The sequence below is a fragment of the Typha latifolia genome, chromosome 8 (genome assembly GCF_019914945.1).
Source record: "Typha latifolia isolate L0001 chromosome 8, TyphaL0001v2, whole genome shotgun sequence".
Taxonomy (NCBI): domain Eukaryota; kingdom Viridiplantae; phylum Streptophyta; class Magnoliopsida; order Poales; family Typhaceae; genus Typha; species Typha latifolia.
In genome coordinates this window covers 5,625,599-5,652,457 of record NC_133093.1, presented here as the reverse complement: position 1 = coordinate 5,652,457, position 26,859 = coordinate 5,625,599, and the positions used below count along the sequence as shown (strand labels likewise).

Genomic DNA, 26,859 nt, shown 5'->3' with positions numbered 1-26,859 from the left:
AGACTTGTCTCACTTACATGCCACGCGTTCCTCAGAGCAAAACCCCTCTCTTTCCTCCCCCTCCCCAACAAACCAAACCCGAACCCAGAGCTAGCACTAAAACTCTTCACGAGTCGCTCTGTTTCCCGTTTGTTAGAGAGAAATCAAGAAGCACCGAAGCAAAGCGTTCTCTCGCTCAAAAGTGATTCCTTCCGTTCTCTCCACTCTGAACCATTTAGAAACCCATCAATTTGAAGCGTAGAAGCCACAGGAGCTCCGAGATGAGATCGATCGTTACCCGACTAATCCGCTCGTCGTCTCCCGTATCTCGATTGCAGTAAGTCCTCTAATCTCTCGACTGTAGTAAGTCTTCAGTGATTGAATAGTTGGATTTTCTACTCATGCAGGAGTTCCTATCGAAATTAAAATTAAGATCTTTGTTTGCAATTACCTTGTAATCCTTAATAAGTGGTTGATTGTAAAAGATTCATGCCCAAAAGTTTGTCTTATCAATTCATATAACTTATCCCCATTATATAACTTAACATACCACTAATGGTGTTTGATATGTTCATTCTTATTCCGAGGGTGTCACTTCACCTTGAATCTAAGAGCCGTGGGTTCAAGTCTTACAAACAACTTCCTTATAAATGAAGGTAAAGCTGTGTACATCTTCCCTCCACAGAAACTGTGTAGTTACGAGCCTCGTGAAGCCCTAGAAGTCATTTCTTAGTCATCTTTTGTAATCATAGTTGTAACCCACCTCAATATCCTCTTCTATGTGAAACAATATTTGGATATATTGCCTTCTAGTTGCCTGAAATTTTCGTATATCATATCCATAGCTATATACTTATTTTAAGGGCATAAGCATATGCAACAACGGGTACTTTTCTATGAGAGCTTGAGATGGTTTTTGGATGTTTATATAGTTTGCAAATGCAGATTGGGTTGCTCTATTGTGATCTATAGCAATCTAAGACATCTAGCTTAGTCATGGAACATCTGACTTAGACTTCATTTTTGTGCTTTTGCTGGTAGATGGCAGATTCACGTATGCATGCCTAGATATCTTATCCAAGACACCTAGCAAAATTGCCTTGACATCTCTGCTATTTACATCTTAGATTTTGTTGTGAGGAAAATAATTGAATGTTGCTAAAAGGGACAACAATAAAGAAGAGAATGGTCAAGTTGGTCAAAAATTAGAAAGTGGCATGACTTTTATTGAATAGAATCATTGTAACTTTCATAGCTTTCTTTAGAGTAATGGCTTAAAGTAAGGTTGTTGTTTCAATTTGGTGAGGTGGTTATTGTACATGTGAGGAGGAAGGAGTGGAAGAGGAGGGTTAAAGAAAGGAGGGGGGGGGGTGGGGGGTGGAGAGAGAGAGAGGATAAATAGGAGTGTAACCAAATCGGATTTGGTTTGGTATGTACAAAGATTGGACCCATATCCATTTAATTTTGTTGATTTTGGATTTGAATCAGATTTTAAATGGAAATGTAATTGTAATATCCATATTTAGACCATTTATTATCGGATTATGTCAAACTTGAATTGGATTCAAATTCAATCGTATAAGGGACTGAATTTGAATTCTCAACAAATAACTATATACTATGAAATAAAAAAAATACAATAATATTATTCCAAAACAACAAGTCTCAACTTTTGGCAGTAAATTATGATAATTTGATAGCTAAAAATTTGAGCATAATACTTCTATCATGTCATCCAGAACGGCACAAGTTTAACAAATTAAGCAAATGTAATAGTAGTATGGAGGGTATTTTTCTCGAGACTTGAGATAATTCAGACTATATAGGAATTAGAGTAATTCAAGGCTTTTATTTACATAATTTAAGTATTGAACTATATTTCCATTAGTTAAAGCTGATCGGATCCTAAACTACTTATACCGAATCCGACCCATTTATTATATGGATTGGAAAATTAAGATTCATGTATGAGTGAATCGGATTTGGAGCGAATTCAGTATTGGATAATTTGGAACTGGTTACATTCCTACCAATAAAGATATATGATTGACTGACAAGCAATATTACATACCTATGGTGGTAATTTAAGCTAGCATATCCAAGGTCCTTCCTAGGAAGCATAGGGAAAACTGATTTGTGAATGGACATTGGAAGCAAAACCATCTCCTACTTGTTAGTTTAGAACAAATATTTCACATTAAAGACATCAATAATTGAAGAAAGAGAAGTTGGAAAAGGGAGAGCACATCTCCATCAATTGAAATAAAGCTCAAGTGGACTACTTATGCTAAGTTGTTGCAAGCCTTTAGAAGTATTTATAGAGAAGAATCTGATTTAACTGTTGGAAATAAGAAGAATTTTAAAATTAGCAATTTTGGAACGATACTTATAAAGCTCTAATCTATCAAATGTTGATTGTAGAAGAAAAACAGATCATCAAGTTCTAGAATCACACACACAAATTTTGGCATTTGTAGATATCTAGGCCAGTTTTTTTTTCCTGATTGACCAAATAGTGAGTATATCATACACTCTATAATAAGGATTTTATCAGTCATGCCTGTTTAAGGTTGATCTTTGATATGTATATCTCAAGGAAAGGAAAGTTTTCCATATCCAAATCTTCATCTTGTTCCCCTGTTTGATAAATTGTGCTTTTTCCCTTCTCTAGACTCTCTATCCTCTTGGCATATATAATCCATAGTGCCTCTTGTGCTACCTCGCCGCCTCTGCGTGTCTCAAGATGTCTCATTTCTGTCCTTATCATGCCACCTCCAAAACAATCTCTTTGCTCCTGGCACATCTCTTGTTGACAGACCATCTACATAACCTCTGCTGGCAGCTCATAAAACCTTGGCAAGAGTCATCAACAATTAAAGGGAAAAATATGGAAAGAGAGAAAATTCAATCTACTGAAAGATGAAAGAAAACTAACTGAACTACTTTTGCTACGTCTTGCACAAATATTTAATGGAGAAGTAGAACTCTAACCTAGTTTAAATAAAGGATGAATTCCTCAAATTTAGAATGTTGGTAGTAGACATGACAAATTTTAATATACCTAATGTTGCTCACAGCTGAACAAATGGAATAGAATTTTGAGTTATATACTGAGAAGTTGTCTATGATTTATAACCTTCCAGAATAAAAATATTACTAGTTTAATGACTGAAAGTTAAAACTAGCTAAGAATTGTCCTCAATTATAGGTATGTTCGGTTGTAATTTTTTCTTCTAATTAGAAGCATGCTTCTCTTCTTCTTGCAAACTCGTGTTCCCTCTTCGTAATGCCATAACCTGATTTTATTTTGAAAGACAATTCTCTACCTATTCAAACATTGATGTCATTGCAGAATCTGTCCTTGTGGCATCATTGTTGGAAGAAAATTCTAAGGGAAAATTATTTTACCTCTTTGTGATTTGACCCAAATTCAACTTACACCTTGTGCTTCAAACTTATAACCAAGGTTCCAAAAATCGGTATCGGGATCGGGATCGGTCGTCCGGAAAAACAATATGTATTGGCTGTATCGGCTGCCTGTATCGGATCGGATTATTTTAATTAAATAAAATTTTAAATATTATTTAAAAATGTTGAGAAATTTCTAAAAATTTAGAAAAAATTATGAGAAAATAAGAAATAATAATTACTCACATATAAAGCCTAAAAACTAAAAAATTAAAAATCTTTCTTCCTCTCTTTCTTTTTTTCTATCCCTTTAACTATTAGTCTGAAGTATCAATTCTTTCCTATACTTTCTATTTCTTTCTATCTTTCCCTCTCTCCCTCACTCTCTCTTCCTTTTTCCCTCTCTCTCTCTCCCCCCCTTTCTCTCTCTCTCCCTCACTCTCTCTCTCCCTCACTCTCTCTTCCTTTTTCCCTCTCTCTCTCTCCCCCCCTTTCTCTCTCTCTCCCTCACTCTCTCTCTCCCTCACTCTCTCTCTCTTTCCCTCTCTCTCTCCTTCTCTCTAGCTGCTACTGACCTATCCCTCTCTCTTTCATTCTCTCTTCCTTTTTCCCTCTCTCTCTCCAGCTGCAGCAGGCAGCTATCTTCTGCAGCCGTCTGCAGCAGCAGCTATCTGCTGTTGTTGCAGGTGGCTGCTAGTAGCCACCTGTACGGCAAAAACCAGCCAACTGGCTGGTTTCGGCCTGGATCGAGATCGGCCGAAACTGGAAACTATGCTTATAACTTAACCCCTGTGATCTAGACCAATTCGTTTTTATTTTTCATCCAAAACTAATGGTATTAAATGACCAAACTGCCCTTACCATCATTGACACTAATCTTTTCCTTTTTTTAACAAGCAATTTGCTAAATGATCAAACTACCTCTATCATTAAATCAAACTATATTTTCATGGGAGTAATTAAATCTTTTTAATGTTTGCATCTCATTAAATGTTGACTAATGATTGCAACTTAGCATGGACCGTAGGGGGATTAAGTGCTACGTGAAAGTAAGTTGAAATTGGGTCAATCCATAGGAGAATAAACTGTAATTTACCCAAACTTTAATCATGAATAAGCAAGTTCTGATCTACTCGTGTGTCTCCATTGTTCCTCTAGACAAAAAATATTATACAAGGAGAATTTTAAGTCTTTCAGTGTGTAATGGGTGTCTTTTGGTAGGCATAAACAAATGAAAAGCCAAATCGAGCATCGTTTTATTTTATGAATAGAATACCAAGATAAAATATATTATCTAACGTGCTCAATTTCTTTTCCATTTTAGTTATTTAAATAAGATATTCTTTTTTTGTGTGCATAGATTAGGTTTCCATGCTTAAAATGAGGACCATAATTCTTTCTCACTTTCTTTCTGATGGTGCTAATTGATGAATTTTGGATAGTTTAAGCTCTTAAATCATACTTATGGAGAAGAATGTTAAGTTAAAAAGATATAGGATAAATGGGCTTAAAGCTAAGTACATAGAGTAAATCTTTATTATGTCAAGACAATGAGTGGAGGATTTTGAATTGGAAGAGTGATGTCATTTGGAGTTGTGAGTCTGATTTTGTGTTGGATCTGACTCAAATCCAACCCTGAACTTCAAATAAATGAAGCCCCATGTGTGAAGATGCTTTCCCATTCTCTGCTCTCTCTCTCTCTCTCTCTCTCTCTCTCTCCACGTGTGAATGCTATAATCACGAGGAACCCAACTAATAGGAGATTAATTCAACATATTCAACATAGATCTGGCTAATTGGAGGTGGTGCAACAAGTTGAAGGCTCCATCTGAGGTGTTCCCTAACGAGGTCAGTTCTGTTTTTTTCCAAGTAAGTATTTTCTTCTCCTCTCAACTTTTCTTTTTCTTTTTTCCTTCCTTCCCCTTTGTTATTGGCTACAAGACCTCTACACCTACTTTGCCCTGCAAAGGTTGCTACAACTACCATTGTGAGTGTAAGTTTTTATTTTTTAAAGCCTATATGGCTAATTTGCTGAATTAACAAGATATGTAAGTTGCTTTTGGGTGAATTAAAAATGAACATTGGAATACTTCCCTTTAGCAAAGGTACTTGTTCGCTTGCAGTACTTGGCTTTCTAACAAGCTAAAGTGGATATGCTAAGGGTTCCCTTGTTGCAATTAGTGTCATGCTGATGTGCCATGTCAACATAGTTTTGACAATATGTAACTGTAAAAATGCAAAGGAGGATGTACATATAGAGAGAGCACTAACCGTGTTGCAAGAGCATCACCATCGAGTCTTTGTTGCCAACCATTGAAATTTTTTCCGAAGTTTTAAATTAGAATAATTGGCCACCATATACTCCAAAGCCAATTGAACTTGATAAAGTTGGACAGATGCAGTTTGGGTGTTAACTAAATTCTTGTTTTTCATTAGTCCCTAAGGCCTTGTTTGCTAGGGACCCCTCCTGAACTAGTTCAGGGACCTCTAACCTGATTCAGTAACCAAATATTTTTTTTATCTTTTTCATATCTAACTAAGTTTATTTTCTAAAAAATCAAGACTAAGAATGAGACTAACTAATTAAGTTTGGGGCTTAACCTCAAACCAAACAAAGCAGTTGAATCATATATTATAGATTCAAAAGGTTTATTGCTGTTGTACCTTGTTCTCTATTAATGATAGCCGTGCCGGTCAACATTATGAATATATTCAATCATATTATGTATTGAACAATATTTATATTTGACTATTGCTATATCTTTAATAAAATAGGTTATTTATAAAAATAATCCAAAGATAAAAGACTGTAATGTTGGTTTTAATATTTATATTTAAACTAAAAAAAATCAAAGATTGACGTGCCAAAGACCCAAAAATATTTTTAAATATACTAAATTTTTTATTAAAAATAGGTTAAAGGCATGTTGGTTGGTGTGCCCCTCGGCATGGCCATTGTAATCTCTATTAATGTTATTCTTTTGTTTCGACCATAAGTCCTTAATCTTCCATTTGCTAGTGGGTATTCCAGATTTCTAGATTACAATTCTTCTAGATCTTTTGAAGTATTTTCTATTGGGACTATATATTGAAGTTTAGAATAATGCATAAGCAGGAGACAACTTCAAACTGATTCTTGATCAAAATTAGGGTTTGAAACTTATATATTGAACTTCTTCTGGTTAACCCAAGAAAAAATGCATATGTTATTTTATGTGAAATATTTTATGCTCTCTGACTTATGTTTTGCAATATCAATGCTGTACAGTTCATCAAATTTATTGAGAAATGGGAGGGGATTCTCGACTGATACTACAACTGGTACTACAAATGATCCCAATCGTGTGGATGAGCCCTTTAAAGTGGAGGAAGCAGAGACAGTAAAAGGTCCAGCACCTCCATCAGATAAGGTAGTGACTTATTGCACCTTCTTATGCTTTGAAATTCTTCTTATTTTCTGTTTAGATTTAATAAATCTTAGACAGAAAATTCTGTCTGAAAATTTCTTTCTTTCTGAAAATCAGCAAGAGGTAGTGCTTTAATGGTAATGAAGTAATTTTGGGTACATTGTCCCATAATGGAAAAGAAACTAAAGAAGATTTTGATATAATAAAGCAGTAGTATTCATTAAGTTTCTCAAAAATAATACATTTAAACTTTAACCAGCTCCTTTTTTGTCTAGGCAGTATAATATTTCAAATGCAGTCAATAAGATACTGTAGTTATTTCTAGAGAGAGGAAAGGTTGACAAGGGTCAACATACGGCATTTAACTTAATGTCCATTTACCGTTTACCACCTCCGAATGCTGGAATTGGAAAATTCAAAATAAATATAACCAAGTCCTGGTCAACCAATAAAAATGTACTGTTTTGCATTTCTTGGTGTGACCCTTTCCTAATATGTGTCATTGTAGTTACTTGTACTTGGTGGGAATGGTTTTGTTGGTTCACATGTTTGCAAGGAAGCTTTGGATCAGGGCTTGTCTGTTTCTAGCCTTAGCAGGTATCTTTTTCTTGGACATTGTTATTCTTCTTCTAACTTCTTAACTTTTTGACTATGATAGAATTCTGTTGCTTCTTTCTTATATTATGATGAGATCTGAAGCCAAATATTTTCAGAACCAAAGGATTGATTGAAGGCAATGAAGAAACTAAGATGAGATTGGCAAGCAATTGCTGTCACTATAATCCAAAGAAACTGGAAGACAACTGACTAATCATCACAACTTTCATAAATCCAAATTTATCCAACTAATGTTGTAATGCATATGAGTAGATCTAGTGACTAGTGTAAATAATATGTACTCACTTTAAGCATCAAATGGGTTTAAGATCACTAAATATATGAAAGCTACAATAAAGTTATTCTTCAAGTATATGATGATGTCCTTATAAGGAACCCTTCTCCTTTGCTAATCCTATTACCTTACTAAATCGATTCTAGATTCAAACAAGGTTCGAAAAATCGGGATCGAGATTGGCCTTCCGGAAAAATGATACTTATCCGCCGAATTGGTTGTATCAGTCATATCGGTCACCTGGATTGAATTAGACTTTTTTAATTATCTAAATTCTAAATATTATTTAAAAATATAGAAAAATTTCAAAAAATTTAGAAAAAATGACAAAAAATAAGAAAATAAAGAAAGAAAAATTATGGTGCAGTGAAGAAGAAAAAAAAGAAAAAAAGAGAGTAGAAGAAATAAAAAAAACTGAGAGAGAAATAAAAAAATAAAATTAAAAAATTATATATCGGAGTTCGCCGGAGTTAGATCTGCGTTGCCGGAGTTCACCGGAGCTAGAACTCTCCGTAAGAGAAACAATGACTATATGGTAGAAAGAGAAAAAGAGAAAGAAAGAGTGAAAGAGAAAGAGAGAGAGTGAGAAGAAAGAGAGAAAGGGAGAAAGAGAGAGTTTGGATCAGGATCGGGTTTGGCCGATCCTGCTAATCATGGACTCAAAACTTATCTGCATATTCATTTATTTCATGTCCCAGCAGTTTTTAACTCCACATTCTTTTAACATGGTACTTTCAGATTCAATAAGTGTCTTTATTTGTTTCTCAGATCTGGTAGGTCATCTATACGGGAAAGTTGGGCTGATAAAGTCGTGTGGCACCAAGGTTAAACATATAAAAAAGCATTATTCGTTGATTCTTTTGGTCTTGGAATTGGATTTGAGCTTTCCTTTTTTGATAGGTAGCCTTCTTGTACCTGATTCATGGAAGGATGCTATGAATGGTGTAACTGCCGTGGTAAGTTTCTCCTTGTTGCTTTATTAGATGACTTGATATCATTAGGAACATGCAATTACAAGAAATGGACTACATATGATTTGAAATAACTAGAATAGATTGCTTTCATAATCTCACACTATGTTAGAGTTATTATGTTATATTTTATTTATTTATTTTGATATATGATGAGTTTGTATAAATATGCCAAGGCCCCCTCTATCATTTTATGAAATAAATTCACCAAATCCCCTTATCTTCTTCTCTCTTCTCTGCAAACGCATTCTTGTTTTAATCTTTTATTGTTTCAGTACTAAATAGGAATTTGGAAATCTTAAGATAACAGGCATAAAGTGCTACTGTGGAATGATATTACGTAACAGATCGGAATAGAAAGAAAGTCCTTAGGAGGAAAGTCAGTTATGGAGTCGAAGTTGGTTAATCTTGGTCCATGATTAGAAGAGTTTCAACTTTGAAGGGCAATAATATTTATAATTTTCTTCTATTTCAGCTGGACTTAGATCTTATCTTATGTTTTGTTTAAATAAGTATATTCGGCTCTTATTCCATTTGTCCTTTTTGACTTTGGCATGGAAGATGAGAAAGCATAGGAAGAGTTTTCTATTCCGCAACTTCAGACTTCAGGATTTCTCCTTCTCTTTTTGTCTCACTTTTTATATTCTTATCTTCTTATTTTTATTTCTACGTTTCATTTACTTCTTTGCTGAGAATGCTGAAATTGCTTTATAACAGATAATATTGGAAACACATAACGAAGTTTCTTTCTTATTAAATTTTGTAATTTATGCTTCTTATAATAATATAATCATGTGCATAATTTACAGAAATCGTCTTGTAGTAGTACATTTCTTTTATTTCTATTTTAAAATGATGCATTAATTAATTTGCAGAGATTTCTGATCACTAGTTTGAGCATTACCTAATGAAGGGCTGCATCAATTTGTCTCCTTGTCACTTTCCCCAGTGCCTTTTGTTTTGAATCCATGAGATCTCTTGCAATAATTATATAGGTTTTTGCTAAATGCTTTGCATCTATTTCTGTTGAGTTGGAACCTGGAACCAGTGGCAGAGCCAGGATTTTATTTTAGAGGGGGCAGAATTATTATGATCTATACTTAAAGTAGTCAGTATGCTAAAAGAATATATTTATTAACAAAGTTTTATATCTATTCATGATCAATGAAATACTACTTTTTTGCTTAAATTTCACTAGAATTTATAATTCTTGATCCAAGACTCAATAATTTTAATCAAAGTTTTGAAAATCGGTATCAGGATCAGGATTAGAATCGACCACTAGAAAAAATGACACGTATTGATCGTATTAATTTGTCATATCGGATTAGACTATTTTTTAATTATAAAATTCTAAATATTACTTAAAAATGTAGCAAATTTTTTAAAAATAATAGAAAAATAAGAAAATAAACATTAGTCATATATGAAGTCTAAAAACTAAAGAAAAAACTATCAAAATCATGATGAATTCTGACTTGAATTTGGTAAATTTATATACTCATAAATTATTGCTGCAAAACAATAGTGAAGAGAAATCTCTTTTTTCACTGTTTTACAACAGTAAGAAAAAGAGGTATTAAAAAGTGGATGAAAAAGAGAGGAGAAATGAGAAAAGAAAAACAAAAGAGAGAAATAAAAGACTCACCTTGAGTTCACTAAAGTGCGGACTAACTAGAAAGGTTTTACTGGATTGGCTGCTGGATGAGCTCGGTGAAGTGTGAGGGGTGGGAGGAGAGTTTGTGTGAGAGATAAATGGTAAAAGATAAAAACTTGAAAAGAAACTAGCTAGGGACATTAATTATTATGTTTCCTCGGTTAGATCTAATTTTAGATTTGACTTGAATTAAAAAAAAAAAAGTAGTTTCAGCTGAGTTTTGATTGATACAACTGATATGGCTGAGATAGATTGGCCGAAACTAACCTATCAAGATTAGGCACGACTCAGGATTGGCTGATTTTGGGAGCCATGGTTTTAGTGTCGATCTTTCAATGACTTCTTTTTTTTTTTTGTAAAAACTTAGTTTTGTTATCACCAATTTCTATATGACTAACCATTTAATAATTAAAATGAAGCTCCAACAATATTAGAAGCAAAAAATCAAAACTAACTTTGATATATTTTTCAACTCAAATTTATGATCATGATGAGTAATCACAAGATTAAAACAATAAAATAAAATATTATAATATATAATCTTCCAAGAAATATTTTTTTTTGAAGTGGATCTATGGTGAGGAATAAGAACCTTCCATGTGGGACTTCCCACTTGTGATAATTCACTGAATAAAGTACTGGATGGAAAAAATTAAAATAAAGTAATAATATAAGTGGTTTGGGCTGCCTCCTGGGGTTGGGGTGGTGATGGTGGTGTGCCACTGCACCCCCCTCGTCCCCCTACCTCCAACCCTGCTTGGAACTGAATTTTTTTACTAAGCCTGTAGCTTAAGGTCCAGAGAAATATGTGAGCCATCAACCGACTGCATTTTCTTGGACATACTTCGTAGCCCTTGTTCCAAGTTCTAGTTGAAAAGGTTACTCAATAAGAACATATATGGCAAAAGATCTGTCTAGGCATACCTGTCTTGTTGGTTCTTGCATGATTATCAGATGATTATCAGTGTAGGTCTTTTATCTCTGGTATTTTGCTGCTGATGTATTTTGGAGACTTTATTTGCTTTCGAGGATGTTGAAGAGTTAGTGTTGCTTTCTTTTATAAAATTTATCCTGCAAACTTCTGACAACTTTTAAGCTGGAAAATATATCACCTAATATTATCTAGAAGGTAAAATATAGAACAAATTAATTTGTCTGAGATGTTGCTGAGCGCTATATCACTGTCTTTGCAATTGCTAGTCTTATTGAGGTACTTAAATTTATCATCTATGTGGATTTTAGGCAATCAGTGCTGCATGTGTTGTTACACATAATGCTAATGACAGTTATATTACAAGTTTAAACGTGTAAGATTCATATGAAAAATTAAATACTTCTGCAGATATCCTGTGTTGGAGGTTTTGGGTCAAATTCTCATATGCACAAGATTAATGGGACTGCAAACATCAATGCAATCAGAGCTGCCGCAGAACAAGGTATATTAAATTATTTTCTCTCTACTTTTCTTAGTGACCTTTTTCCCCTTCAAATCTTATTTTTATTTTACTTTGGGTATTTATTAGAATAGGTTGTTAGGATAGAACTTGTGTGCTTTTCTTTTTGTAAATTCCCACTCCTTTATCAAACTAAAGAAAAACTTGTCTTTAAACCAGAACCTTGTGAATACTTTGAGAGCTACATTTCACATTTATAATATTTAAACTAGGACTGAAGGGCTTTAAGTCTTATGTAGTTTCCCAACCAAGGGACGCTTACCTATGCATAATACCCTTTTTCAGATGAATGAATTTCGGTGGAAAGATGAATGAATTTTGGTGATGGGGGATTTTGGGATCAGATTGTTCGACTCATATGCTCTTATAAGGAACAAGGAGAGAGGATAATGATCTATGACAAGGATAGATGACTCTTTTTCCCTCCCAAGTACTCTCCTTATCACTTTAAGGGAATATTGAGAAACATGAAAGTTATCCAAAGTAATTATGATTGATGATGCTGCTGGTAATTTAGTCATAGTGTGTTTGTTCCAAGGATGACCTCGTCAGTTGGCAAATGCTGTGCCAACTGGCACTTGCTCTACTAATAAGGGCATGGCATTCAGTATGGTTGTGACAATGGCACAGCCTCGTGCCAACTCTGTGTCGACCGACATAGATTGGACCAAAGATTATTCAAAGAGACCTTTTGTCTCTTTATTTGGAAATCACTTTACTAAATTAAGAAAGTGAAAGTGATATAAGGTAAGAGAAGTGAAAGAGTGGGAAAAAGAGGGGAAAGAGAGGAAATTGAGAAAGAATTCAAGATTTTCTTTTATTAATCTCATCAAATTACATATTTTCTTTCATTCTCTTGAGTTTTTTTTTTGTTTTTTGTTTTACACTTTAAAAATTATTTGGATTGTACGATTTTATGGTCCAAGTTTGAGTTGAGTCTGACTTTGACTTAACCTAAGTCCTCGAATTATAGGAATTTACTATTTAAAATAATTCTAGAAAAATAACTAGCAAATATTCAATTGATATTTGAAAAATATGATACTAGACTAGAGAGATTGATTTGGTAATACCATGATATATAATTTTCATATTTAGACTAAGGATCCTCGTGCGGAAGGCATGTGTCCTACCACCGGTTGGCACGTTGTGTGCAACTAGCACGCCTAATACATCTCCAATATATTTTTAGGGTATTTAGAGATGTTTTTGATTAGTCTCTTATCCATTGATTAATTTTGTAAATGACCTATTTTGTTAAGGATATAACAATAATCAAGTAGAGTTATTATTCAACACATAATATGATTGAATACATTTATTAATTCATAAATAGTTCAATAACTAAAATCAATACCTTGTTGTACGTAGAATGACGGGGATGATCGAAAACTTCATTTGTCGGTACTAGAATAACACGAGAATGTTGCATCAAATATTATCGATAATCGTCAAAAAAGTCATCCATTAGTAATATTACTTGTTGTAATGTCTCATGTAATCTTCATACAAATATGGATTTTGCAATTTTAGTATGACACGAAATGGATATTGAACATGTATCAAAATGATTGGCATTAGTACAAGCACACCATAAGTATATGTAGGTTGCATTATTGTAGATATTGAATATATGTGACTCTGGTAAGTGTAACTGATATGATGGCAATAATGATGAACTCCTCATCCTATGAGTTGCCCTGATATTCTGCTATCTATAGACTGAAGTCCTTCCATAAGAAAGTAATCCAATATATTTCTATACTACTTTTGAACTAAATTTGAATGAATTTGATATATTAATTTCATTCTTTTTAAATTTGGAGAAAATTTTGTGGAAAATCTAATTTTTTCTTTGATTCCTATATTTTAAAGATATTTTTTATAGACCCAGCATCAAAATGCTAGATCTATGTAGGGAGATCTTTACAAATAGAAGATCTAGCAAAATGGAGGTAGGATTTAAAGAAGAAAACATAAATTCTTCCTTAATTTCCTCTTTCGTCTCCCTTTCACCTCTCTTTCACCTTCTCTCACCTTCTATCACTTTCATCCCAAATTTAGTAAAGTGGGCTGCCTAAGTAACAAAGAATGAGACAAAAACCTAACCCTTAATGAGTTATTGGTTTATTGTTGCATCATCACTAACCCTTATTTCCTTAATGGGTTATTAACTTGTTGGCTTATTAGAGGCTTTAGAGCATCACCACCTTAATGGATTATTGGCTTATTGGAGGCCTCTAAAACATCTTTTTACCCATCATTATTCGACAAACTTGCTGTGTCGGCTCGGCACGCATCTATGCAGGTTGGCAAGACGATTGGAATGCCTCCATGCCAACCGGTATGCCTCGACAGTTGTGCGGTTGGCACATCACGTGCCAAGTGTCATGTCCTCATCTGCAGGGTAAGTGCTGGTTGACAGGTCAATCTTTGATTGTGCAATGGCTAATGTGACCTAGGAACGAGAAAATATATTGATATGGAAAATATAATGAGGTACCTACATCATTCCCCAAGGAGAACAGATAGCACTTCTGTGAATCTCTTTTTCTTCCTCCAAGTACCAATTTTTATACTAGCCTGGTTAGATAGATAAGAAAGTTAAAAGATAACTCACTAAGCCATAGGGAAAGAAGATCAGACCCACCTAGTTGTGGGGAAAAACCAAAACAACCCACCTGGCTTGTGGGGGGAAAAGAAGGAAGAATCCACCACAAAAGAGAGAAGGGAGGAGAAGAGAGAACGAGAAAGGGATAAACATGAAATCCTCCACAAGAATGATAATTTTTTATTTTTCATGATTTTTCTCTCTTCATTATTGAAATTCCCTCGCTTCTATATATAAAGATGAGAAAATTACATCAAATCATAATTTGAACTTATCTGGACCTTTCCTATTCTAATTCAAGGTTCTCAATCTTGGCTGATTTCGATCCCAGTGAATTGGCTGCTTTTGGTATCGGATTGGCCAGATCGGCTGATCCTGTCTCATATTGGGCTCGCTTTTGCTATTTCAGCGAGATGGCAGCAAAGAGCGAACGTTTAGAAGTTGTTTTGATGTAAAGGAGAGTGAAGGAAGCTATTGCAGCGGTTGAGGGGCGGAAGAGGTGGACCTTAACTGTGGAGGAGATGGGTTTGTCGTGGTGGAGGGCTTGAGGAGCTTGATCTTCTGAGGAAGAAGATTATCACTCAAGCTGATACTCTTTTGAACTTCGACTTATTAATAGGTTAATTTAATAGGAGAGAGATAGAACAGTGGAGGCTCAATAACGATGATTCAAAACCTAGTTCCTCTCCCCCTTCTCTTTTTTTTTCCCTTTCGGATTTTCTTGGTGTAGGCACACTGTTTTAGGCTTTCGAATGAGGAGCCATTCACGACGGTAATGGAGATCTAAGGTTAGGGTTTTCAAGGAGTAGATTTGGGGATTAAAAATTTTGCCTACATATTTGAGTAATTTAGAAATTGATGATGGGGCGATGGACTATTGAGATGGAGGGGATATGATGGGTCTTTTGGGTAGATGTGGAGAGATGGGAGAGTAGAAAGAGAGAAAATCACCAATGAAAACGAGAGAAGAGAGTGATCGGAGGGGAATTCCCATAAGTAATTAGTAAAGAATAATACTTGGGATATCCTATAAAATGTTCAATATTAAACATAAGGATTTTTTTAGTTTTTAGACTTTATATGTGATTATTTTTATTTTCTTATTTCTCTTATTATTTTTTTTCTAAATTTTAGAAATTTTTCGAATTTGTAAGTAATTTTGAAATGTTACATAATTAAATAATGATCCATATTGTATTGTCTATTATAGGTGGCCGATACTACTGATTCGGCCGATAAATATTGTTTTATTGCTTGGCCGATCCTGAGCCTGAATTCGATATTTGGAACCTTGATCTAATCTTATAACCAAACTAGGACTCTATTTAAATTAAAGATCAACCAAATCCTAACAAAACATATCTAAAAAGAAATAACAACCCAATCTCCTAGATTTTAGGAGTTTTAATTAAATATGACACTTTAAAAACAAATCTAATTTATAGATAAAAAATATTCTGAAAATAAAAAATAAAAGAAAATCTAATTCTCATCAACGGCTGAGCTGTTTATTTCTTCGTTTATCATGGATATTTTAGAAAGAATAATTTATTTATTGCATTCATTGCTTATATCTTGCTAATTTGGACTGTATAACTGCTTAGCTTGTGTTATTGCAACCCACGAGATGGCTATTGTGGTGCAACTTATGGAAATGAGCATTCTAAGTTGATAAATAATACCATAGCAATGTTAGAAAATAGAATGTGTAGTACATTCTCATTATTACAATTAATTTGGTATCAAAGATAAAATGGACAATTTTGATACTTTATTGGATGATGAAATAGTGTAAATAGCTTGCTATATTCTCTTTAAGATTTTCTGTTGATAACTTGATATACATTTTTAAATTCAAGTTGCTGTTCAGTATGAAACACTTATATTATAGTACATCTTTCGACATACATAGCCACATAGAATTTCATTTATCAACTTCTTCACATCTGCAGGTGTAAAAAGATTTGTGTATATCTCAGCTGCTGATTTTGGTGTGGCAAATTATTTGTTACGAGGTTACTATGAGGGAAAGGTATAGATATTTTCAAATTTGTCAGATCATACTGTATTATCCATATATTAGCTTAGCAAATGAGGGTCAGTTCATTTTAAATGGCTTATAATATAAGAAAACCAGGGCTTTAAGATAGACGACTATCCTTACAAGTTTCAGTCATTTGAGTTGCTCCTGATGCCTCAGAACAAGTAATGGTTGACTAAAGAAAATGGTATTCTTTCTAGTATTTGGAAGGGGAGGAATCTCATATTTTCTTTTGACATATTCCCCAAAAGTAAGCACTCGCTTCCTTAGACAATGAGCAAAGCCCTTGCTGCTATTATAATTTTGTTGTTCGATTTTGACACACTACCTGTTAATTAGAGACCAGATTGTAGTACTATCATTAAAATAGGAAAAAAAAGGATTTAATTATATGCTTCTAATGTAATTGAAGTGCTCTAAAATTTGAAGACCTAGATCTAATCTCTTTGGAGGGAATGGCAGTTATCACATGAATTTATCATTCACTCCTGTTCGGACATCTTTGGATGTGGTGTCTTGAGTCAATGATTTATGTCAAATTGCTTTGAACATGGAACTGTTCAGTCTTCAAACATGAAAGTTTTGTCTATATTTAGAATTTTCATTTCCTTGAAATGTGTCAGAGATTACTAGATATAACCAATCAAATTACTGAAAGCCTAGAAGCTGATGCTCATCTTTAGATGTGGTGCCTTGACATAAATTTAGATGGCAGTTATCACGTGAATTTAGCACTCACTCCTGTTTGGACAACTTTAGATGTGGTGCCTTGAGTCAATGATTTATGCCAAATTGCTTTGAACATGGAACTGTTCAGACTTCAAACATGAAAGTTTTGTCTATATTTAGAATTTTCATTTCCTTGGAATGTGTCAGATATAACCAATCAAATTACTGTAAACCTAGAAGCTGATGCTCATTGTCAATACTACAGCTAAGCTTGTTTTTCTTTTTCATTTTTGTTAAAATTGAAGGGGATGGTAATCATCCTCTGATCTGTAGTTTTGGTCAGTGTATTGGCTTATATTGATGACATATGTAGGAAAAGAGAGAGAGGGGGGGGCTCGCTTGGATAGATCAAAAGAGGAGGAGCATGTTGGAGAGAGTAGAGAGAGAAAGAGAGATGGGGTGTGAGAGAGAAAGAGAGATGGGGCGTGAGAGAGAGAAAGAGAGAAAGGAAAAAGATATTAACCCGAGATTGCCAGGTCTTGGTTGGAAAACATCGCTAGACATTGAGCTCGCCGAGATCTACGATGGCTGCCGTCAATAGAGAGAGGAGAAAAAGAAAAAAAAGAGAGAATAGGGATATCATGAACCATGGTTCTAGTGCTCAAACAGTATCTGGTCCGTTCAAACAATATCTGTGAAACATTCTACGCTAAATTGAGGTTCTGATCAAAATTGGCTGCTAAAAAAATGATATATGTCGGCTGTATCAGTCATCCGAATTGGATCAGACTATTTTGTTAATGACGTAAAATTCTATGTAGGAAAAATTTTAAAAATTTAAAAAACATAACAAAAGTAAGAAAATAAGAATTAGTTACATATGAATTCTAAAAATTAAAGAAAAAGTTCACTCAAAATCGTGATAAATTCTGAGCTAAATTTGATAAATTCATATGCTCGTAAAGCGCTGAGTGAGAAGAAGAGAGATTTCTCTTTTCACTACTGTTGTACAATAGTAAGAAAAGGAAAGTAAAAGAGTCGGGAGAAAGAGAGAAGAAATTAGGAAAAAAATAATACTTGATACCCATAAGGCACGGACCGTATCGACCATCGGCCGGCATAGCACAGCACGGCATGTGCCATAAGAGAAAGAGAGAAAAAGGTAAGGGACTACTCACCTTCACCCTTTATCGCTCACCGTCGTTGGCTCGCCGAGTTGCCGTTGTCACTCGTCGCTGTTCGCACCCTTGTTGGGTGCCTTAGCTTGTTAAAAACTTGTTGCGGATTCGGATCTTTTTCCTCCCTCGGGCTAGGGCACTCGACAGGGGTGTGAGTGGCGAGAGCTCGGGCGGCGGCGAGCGGCAACGGCGACTCAGCGAACAACGATCGGTGACAGCAAGCTCGACGACGAGGTCGATGGCAAGCAGTGAAGCTACTTGTGCACGACCATCCATGATGAGCGGTTTCTTAAACATTTCATTGTCAGATAATAGAAAGACATAACAAGCTGCTAGGCTTTGCTGCTAATTTTGTAATATCTCTGCAATGAAGAAAGGTCTTGTTCCTTGTGATAGTCTAATAACCAACATGTTTTGTAATTGAATAAATTTGAAGCATAACCAATTAGGCTGGAGAAATGTTTGATTTTGATCAGGTAAAGCGTTAGATTACTTGACAGCTCAGGCACTATTATCTTGCAGAAGATTCCTATTTTAACTTTGGCAGTCACGTAAAGGAAAGATTTATACACAAACAGTATAGGCTGATACATTTTGTTAAAGATTTCCGTTCACAGGCAACATGATTTATTTGCTGTTTGAAACTGTGAAAAGTAATAATGGTTCTCCACTTTCTTACCTGTTTAGTTTTTACTAGCGTATTTCTCTTTAAGTTGTCTTTTTAGGAGTTGAGTTGTAATCTTACTTGAAGTTGAACATGTTGCATCTGACATTCTTGTGTATAGCTTTTGTCATTCTGGTTAGTGTTCTTCATAACAAAATAATGTTGTTTCTCATACAGAAAGCTGCTGAAGCTGAGTTGTTATCAAAATTTACTTATGGAGGTCAGTTTTGTCAATTTTGTTAACTTGAGTCCATGCGAAGCATTTTTTACGATCTGTTTACTCAAGTGGCATTCCATTAGGTCTTACATCCAAAATTATTGTATCCTACATATAGATGATCAATAATGGTGACTGCCACACCCTTATTCTTGCAGGTGTAATACTGAGGCCAGGTTTTATATATGGGACTCGACAAGTTGGAAGCATGAAAATACCTTTAAGCCTTATTGGGTCACCTCTGGAGATGGTAAAGTCAAAATCATGTCCTCTGATACATACACACACAGAAATTTATGTTTAATATACAAATTCACCACTTACACACGCATGCATGTACTTTTGTATGTGGGGATGCGTACATGTAGGAAATGTCTTTAATATTGATTGGTCGTTGAACAGTGTTACACTTGCATCAATAAATCCCAAAATAATTGTAAATGCTGTTCTAGTTTTGCAGTTTATTTGAGATGGTTGATATTACGGGCATAGGGGTTCTGGTAGTTTATATTTTCGACAAATAAACCACAGCATCTTAGATTTATATCTAATTTTTATTCTGTCACCTAGTTCTTTGAACTTCAATAAAAATATAGATTATCAAGATTGCTTCTATGTTTATATATAGACAATCGCACACACCATAATATAATTAGGCATTCTACTCTTCCACTGTCTGAAGCATTCAGCTCATAAGCATTATGGAGCTTCCAAATGCAAGATCAGTGCTGTTCATCGTAGTATATGAGTATCCAAATTATGGTTGATACAAGAACAACGTACATTGGACATCACAAATCTATCACCAAGTTCTCCTAAAATTAGTGATTTTCTTTTTGTGAGATTGCATCATTGTCATTAAATTTAGGGAAATTTGTATATAACACCCTACATTTTAGCTAAATTTGCATTTACACCCGACATTTTAGCTAAATTTGCATTTACACTCTACATTTTTACTATTTGCAGATCGAGCCCTATGATTTAATTAATATTTACAGAAAACACCATGTGTTAGATTTTAACTAACACCGTTTGGACAGATGGGAATATTCCGTCAAATTTATAATTAATTTTCTTAAATGACGAAAATACCCTTCTTCTTCTTCCGCCCTATTTCTACTTCTTTTCTCTTCCTCTCTTTTAGGGCAAAACCCTATAGCTTCTTTCGATCAAGAAAAGGTAGGATTTTCTTTTCTAACAACTCTCTTTTCTCCTACTCTATCTTGGGTTTGATATTTTCTTTAGATTTAGTTTTAGAATTGGGAAATGGCATAGCTTTCATTTTTGGAAATGGCACAGCTTGGGTTTTACTTTTTACAACAATTTCACTGATCAAATCCTGAATCTACATCATATTTGAAATGTTAAAGTATGGATTTCAGAAATGGCATAGCTATTAGCTAATTAATGAGCTCAAATTTACTTTTAATGTAGCTCCCAAGAAGATTAATATCATCATCAATTAGCTCAAATTTGAGTTGCAATGATGTGGGCGAAAACTTTAGTTGCCCTTTTGGTAGCAAAATTCGAGTTTATAATACGAAGAAGAACAAAATAGAAGATTCTAAATTAACAATGGTCGCATTGAGGGTTTTCTGAAATCTGAGATAGATTTGGGTATTTGTTGGGTTAAGTTTGGTTAGGTTAAGTTTGGTTAGGTTAGGTTAGGCTGAGTTAGGTTAGGCTGGGTTAGGTTGGGTTGGGTTTGGGTTAAATTGTGTATATGTTGGGTAACTTAATCGAGGGTATTTTGGTAATCATATTAGTTTAGTTAACTTAACCGTAGGATTTGGTTAAATTAAGCTAATAGAACTAACAACAGGGTATTTTCTACAAATATTAATTGAATCATAGGGCTCGATCTGTAAATAGTGAAAATGTAGGGTGTAAATGCAAATTTAGTTAGAAGGCAGGGTGTTATATACAAATTTCTCTTAAATTTATAGTGTAGAATTATCCAAATCAGTTTATTCTCTTATTGTTAAATGGAGATCAAGATTGTCGTTTGGATTTTAAGAAGCTGGCTTATTTCTTATGCGGTTATTCTTTTGACCTTTTACTTTATTTCACCTGATTCATAGTCAAGATCTCTTGAAAGTCAAAACTTGAGAGTTGAAAGTACATATATTCAGGTTATTGGACATTATATGTGTCAAATCATGTTGAGCAGAGTGGATCTAGCAATTGGAAGTTCCAATTATTAGATCTAGGTGAATAGTACTCTCTCTTTCTCTCTCTCTCACACACGCTATGTATATGTGTCGGTGTGTACATGCCCTGTATATATGTGTACGCAACATCTCAATTGTACCTAGTGGCTAAAACATATTGTCAAAAAATTAAATCAAGGGTCTTAGTTTTCCACTTATATTATACATATAAAAACCCTACTTGCATACTGCAACATTAAATTATTTAAAAAGTTAAATCAAGGGAAGTATTTTAATCTATCATGGAGAAACATTTCTTCTGATGACCATCTTGATGGATAAGTGGAAGTGTATTATGACAAGTATTTCTTATGAAACTTCATGTTCCTAAATTCTGGATAGCTAGGGATGGTCACCAATGAAGCACGGACACGGACACGACACGATACGGACACGGCGACACGGCAAATTTTGAAAATATAGGACACAGACACGGCATAGGACACGGCGAAATAAATAAATAAATAAAATAAAAAATTGATACATCTAAAGTAAAAATTTGCAATCTAATAGTGTTAAACATACATCAAGCTATAAGAACTAAGAAGTATCATTCAAAAAGAAGTACACATCAAGCTGTAAGAACTAATTTAAAGATAATAACAAAATTAAAAGATAATCAAATGCCTCATTGCCTTCATCAACAAAATATGTCCTACTGTCCAAGTAACTGAGTTCCACAAAAGTTGAAAAACTAACAGTCATTACAAAATAGCAACATAAGGTAGATCATTCATCTTCAACTGCCTCATTCCCTTCATCAACAAACATTATAGTCTCTAAATCCGGTTCATCAATTGAGAGATCAACAAACTCCAACATTCCTGCACCATTAAAGGAATCATAAGAATCTCCTCCAACATCCCACATCTTGGTCTCCTCTCTTAAATAATCTGGAGACCTCCTTGATAGAAGGCGAAGATTAGTATGCACATATACTAAATCTTCAGCTCTTTGTGGAGTTATCTTGTTCCTTTTCAATGAATGGATGAAAGAATAACTGCTCCAGTTCCTCTCACAACTAGAAGAAGAGCAAGGTTGCCCAAGTAACCTAAGTGCTAAATTATGAAGAATAGGAGCAGAAGCACCATAAGCAACCCACCACATGTTTGGATCAAACTCATTTCTATCTGCTACTGAATCATACTCAGTAAAACTTTTGGTTGATGTGGAGAAACTAGTATACTCTTGGTATGCCATTTTTCGTTCTTCTGCATTTGGAAATAACCTTTTTAAGCATTTGTTTCTCATATTAGAAATTTCCAAATACTTATGCGGTGGTACACGATTTGGATCCTCTTGAATCCATGATGAGCTATAATACCTATTAACATAATCATATAATTAGTAAACAATAGCAATGAAAGAACAATAAAACTTTTAATCATAAGATAGAAATTAAATTAACCTTGGATTCAAAGAATGTGCTAAGCAATGTAATGGTGTATTGCTTTTATCCCATCTATCCACTAGAAAATAGATTCATCGCCTTCTTTCTTGTTTTTATACATAAATATGATTGTCTTCACCTTTTCAATCATTGTATCCCACATTTCATATATCAAATGTAAGCATAGTTTATCTGTGTCTGCAACCCGTAGCATACTGTATATAGGCTCTGTGAAAGCAAGTATATATTCAATTTTATCCCACCAAATGTCATCAAGGACTTTATCTTTGACAAACTGTGCTTTGCCAATATCATCTTCCCTATAAGAACTCCATTTATCACTGATTACTATTGATTGAAGACCCTTCTTGATCTTTCTAAATCTTTTCAACATTATAATCACCGAAGCAAAGCGAGTCTCCGCAATAGCAAGCAATTTTAAGTTGACAAATTCATTAAAAATAGCCAACCTCATTGAATGCTGTATGATGAAATTTTTTATGCACATTACATCCCCTGCAATTACTGAAATCCAGCTACACTCATCAAACACAATCTCATTTGCCTCGGTGTTTTTTGCTGCACATATGTTCTTCAAAGCTAGGTTGAGAGTGTGAACTACACATAGAGTCCAAAAAATGTGAGAAAACCTTGCTTTAAGAAGCATCCCTGCTGCCTTACAAACAGGTGCATTATCTGTAACCACTTGGACTACATTATGAGGTCCAACCTCTTCAATGATTTTAATGATCAAATTAGAGATAAAAAATTTGTCTTTATATTCTCCTTCACAATTCACAGCTCTTAAGGACATAGGCCCACTCTCAGTCACCGCTAAAAAATTTATAAGCGGTCTTCTCTGTGCATCAGTCTAACCATCACATACAATACTCACCCCTTTTTCTCCCCATGTGCTTCTAATAGGGTTTAGCAACATTTCAATATTTCCTCTCTCTTGTTGTAGTAGTGTAGTTCTCAACATATTGTAGCCAGGGGGCACAAATCCAGAAATATTATTATTTGCTGCAAATTGAAAGGCTCTAACATAGTGAGGGTTTCTTGCCAGATGAAAAGGCAACCCAGCTGAATAAAACATTCTTGCAATCTCACAATATAATTGATTGCGAGCACCAGAATTAAATGACTTCTCAATAGGTGTCATTCCTGTTGCTCTTTTTTTTCTTGATGTCCCTCCCATATCAAAACCTACACCTCCAACTGAGCTACTAGAAGATGCCGCTTGTTCAAAGTTTGGCAAAGGAATTTGTTTAGGCATCGAATTTTTAATTCTCATCTCGGCAATATCAACAACCTTTTTCATTTCCATAACATGTTCACTACTCACTTTTGGACAACCTCTAATTCCATGCCCACTAATTTTCAGCAAATGAGCCTTTACTCTATAATATGATCCCTTGTAGACTTGTTGACAATAATTGCATCTAAAATTATGATTTCCTCCACCTTCTCCCAATTTCTCCATCTTAGTAACATATCTCCACAAGGGAGCATTATCATCCACAAAAGATACAGTATTTTGACTAGAATCAGGATTATTTTCAGTATTCATTTTTCTTCAACCGCAATAAAACTATATTAGTAAAGAGATATGTATTAGCAGATTAACAATTTAATAGACAGAGATTAAAGAAGCTTTAATATAATTTAACAATTTAATAACAGAGACAGCGAGAGAGAATGAGAGAGAGAGAGAGAGACAGTGAGACAGAGAGAGAATGAGAGAAAGAGAGGGAGGAAGAGATAGAGACAGAGTGAGATAATAAGAGAGAGGGAGGGCGGGAGGGAGGAAGAGACAGAGAGAGAGAGAGAGAGAGAGAGAAAAGAGAGAGAGAGAGAGAGAGAGAGAGCGTGAGTGTGAGACAGCGAGAGAGAGCGAGAATGAGAGATTGGGAGAGAAGGAGGAAGAGACAGAGAGAGAAAGAGAGAGAGTGAGACGGCGAGAGAGAGAGAGACAGAGAATGAGAGAGGGAGAGAGAGGAAGATACAGGGAGAGAGACAGAGACAGGGAGGGCAGGAAGGGAGAGACAGAAAGAGAGAGATAGCGAGAGAGTGAAACACCGAGAGAGAGAGAGTGTGAGAAAAGGAGAGAGGGAGGAAGAGACAGCGAGAGAGTGAGACAGCGAGAGAGTGAGACAGCGAGAGAGTGAGAGAGAGAGGGAGGGAGGAAGAGACAGAGAATGTGTGTGTGTGAGAGAGAGAGAGAGGGAGGGTGGAAGAGACAGAGAATGTGAGAGAGAGAGAGGGAGGGAGGAAGATACAGGGAGAGAGAGACAGAGACAGGGAGGGCATGGAGGGAGGGAGGGAGGAAGAGACGGAGAGAGAGAGAGACAGAGACAGGGAGAGAGAAGAACCTGCGTCCTCGCCGTGCTCAGCTCGCCGCACTCGCTCCGTCGGCCGTCGCACTCGCTCCGTCGACCGTCGGCCGTCGCACTCGCTCAGCTGCCCGTCGCGCCTCGGATCGTCGCTTGGCAGCTGCTCGAGGGTTTTAGGGCTTCGATCGAATCGAACGATTCCGTCGCTCAACAGTGAAGGTAAGGTTTTATTATCGGGTTTGGATCCGGGTTAATAACATTCGATCGAACTCGACCCGACCCGTTAAACAATATCTAAAATACCGCCTGTGTCCCAACAGTGTCCGATTTTCCTTTTTTTTTTTTTTTTTTAGGAAACTCTGGACACGTGTCCCATACGTGTCCGACACGTGTCGGACACGGACACCTCTTCCTGGGAGAGGTGTCGGTGCTTCAGAGATGGTCACTGATTTATTACTGTCATATAGTTCACTTGCACAAGTATCCAAGTTGTTATTCCTCAATGTGCCACTTATAAAAGTGTTTTGTATCATAACTGTCTTGATCTTTACTAGATTATCAATTGACTAAAAAACTTAAGTTGCTACGTAACAGATCAATGATACATATCATGCCTTTAATTTGTTTCCTCACATTTAGCCCATATATCAATTACTACATCTGGATATACTATCATGCCTTTAGATGTCCAGTGACGACACTATACAGGAAGAAAAGTGGGACAATAAAGTTTGAACCAATGACATTTAGAAAGTTGTAAGTTGGCCCAACAGCTTAAGACTTCAGGTAATATACCAACAATGTGGATCATGCCTTTTAACATCACTAAAATTAGGTAATACGTCAACAATTTATATTATGCCTTTAGTAATATTCAATGCTAATGCAATGTTCATGTTTTAATGAAAAGTCTGTACTTCAGTTCTCTATTTCTATAGTACGTATATATAATATATGTATGCATGCATGCATGAATCTATACAACTGTGGTGGTTGCAAAGTTGGAAACCTCACTATGGATATGAATTCTGAAATACTTTACTTGTAAGTACCCATAGTTTCAGACCTTTTCAACGCATTAAAGTTATAAGATTTGTATGATTATGATAGCGCTATTTCTTTTGGATGATTTCATGAATAAGCAGTTTGTGCAGATCATTTTTTTTTTTTTCCTTTGCAGTTTGTGCAGATCATGGGTTTTTCCTTCTTTCTTTCCCTTTTTTTATTTTAATTCCTAGGCCTAAAACCTTCTCTTATATATGAGTGACCATAGATATTCTTATGTGCGAACTGATCAACTATTTCTGAGATTTTAAATAATGAACTTTTCTCAATTTCAGATTCTTCAACATGCAAAACCACTTAGTCGACTACCAATCATCGGCCCTGTTTTCACCCCTCCAGTGAATGTCACAGGCGTTGCAAAAGTTGCTGTAAGAGCTGCAGCAGACCCAGCATTCCCTCCGGGCATCATTGACATTTATGGCATCCTTCGTTACAGTGAGCAAAAGTGATTATCCTTTCAGCCAAGGAAAAGGACGTGAGCTCGGAATATATTTTTCTTAGCAATTACATGCGACCAATAAATGCAAAAAATTATGCAGTATTTTATGTTTTGATGACTTTCTTTCCAATAAATTTTCCTAGTGATTGTTTCATCTGCTAAAATGGCACCACTGAATTGCTTATTTGATAAGCCTTTTGTTTTATGCACATGCTCTCATTTGGCTTTCTCTAACCAAGGGTGCCGAGGAATTCCCCTCTTTCTACTAAAA

General features: G+C 35.1%; 1 protein-coding gene across 1 annotated transcript; it reads left to right on the top strand.

Moving 5' to 3' along the window:
- On the top strand, positions 1-26,859 carry LOC140793777 (uncharacterized protein At1g32220, chloroplastic). The gene is made up of 10 exons (XM_073145464.1): positions 1-316; positions 6,656-6,797; positions 7,303-7,391; positions 8,455-8,510; positions 8,587-8,642; positions 11,657-11,750; positions 16,332-16,411; positions 19,109-19,151; positions 19,307-19,398; positions 26,425-26,859. The coding sequence occupies exons 1-10, from the start codon at positions 261-263 to the stop codon at positions 26,596-26,598; spliced, it is 882 nt and encodes a 293-aa protein (XP_073001565.1). The 5' UTR covers positions 1-260; the 3' UTR covers positions 26,599-26,859.

What these genes read in the sequence shown, in the direction of transcription:
- LOC140793777 (XM_073145464.1), top strand. Translation starts at nt 261, where the DNA reads ATGAGATCGATCGTTACCCGACTAATCCGCTCGTCGTCTCCCGTATCT. An exon ending in TAAAGTCGTGTGGCACCAAG is followed by an intron (nt 8,511 to 8,586) that starts GTTAAACATATA and finishes CTTTTTTGATAG; the next exon opens with GTAGCCTTCTTGTACCTGAT. An exon ending in TGAATGGTGTAACTGCCGTG is followed by an intron (nt 8,643 to 11,656) that starts GTAAGTTTCTCC and finishes ATACTTCTGCAG; the next exon opens with ATATCCTGTGTTGGAGGTTT.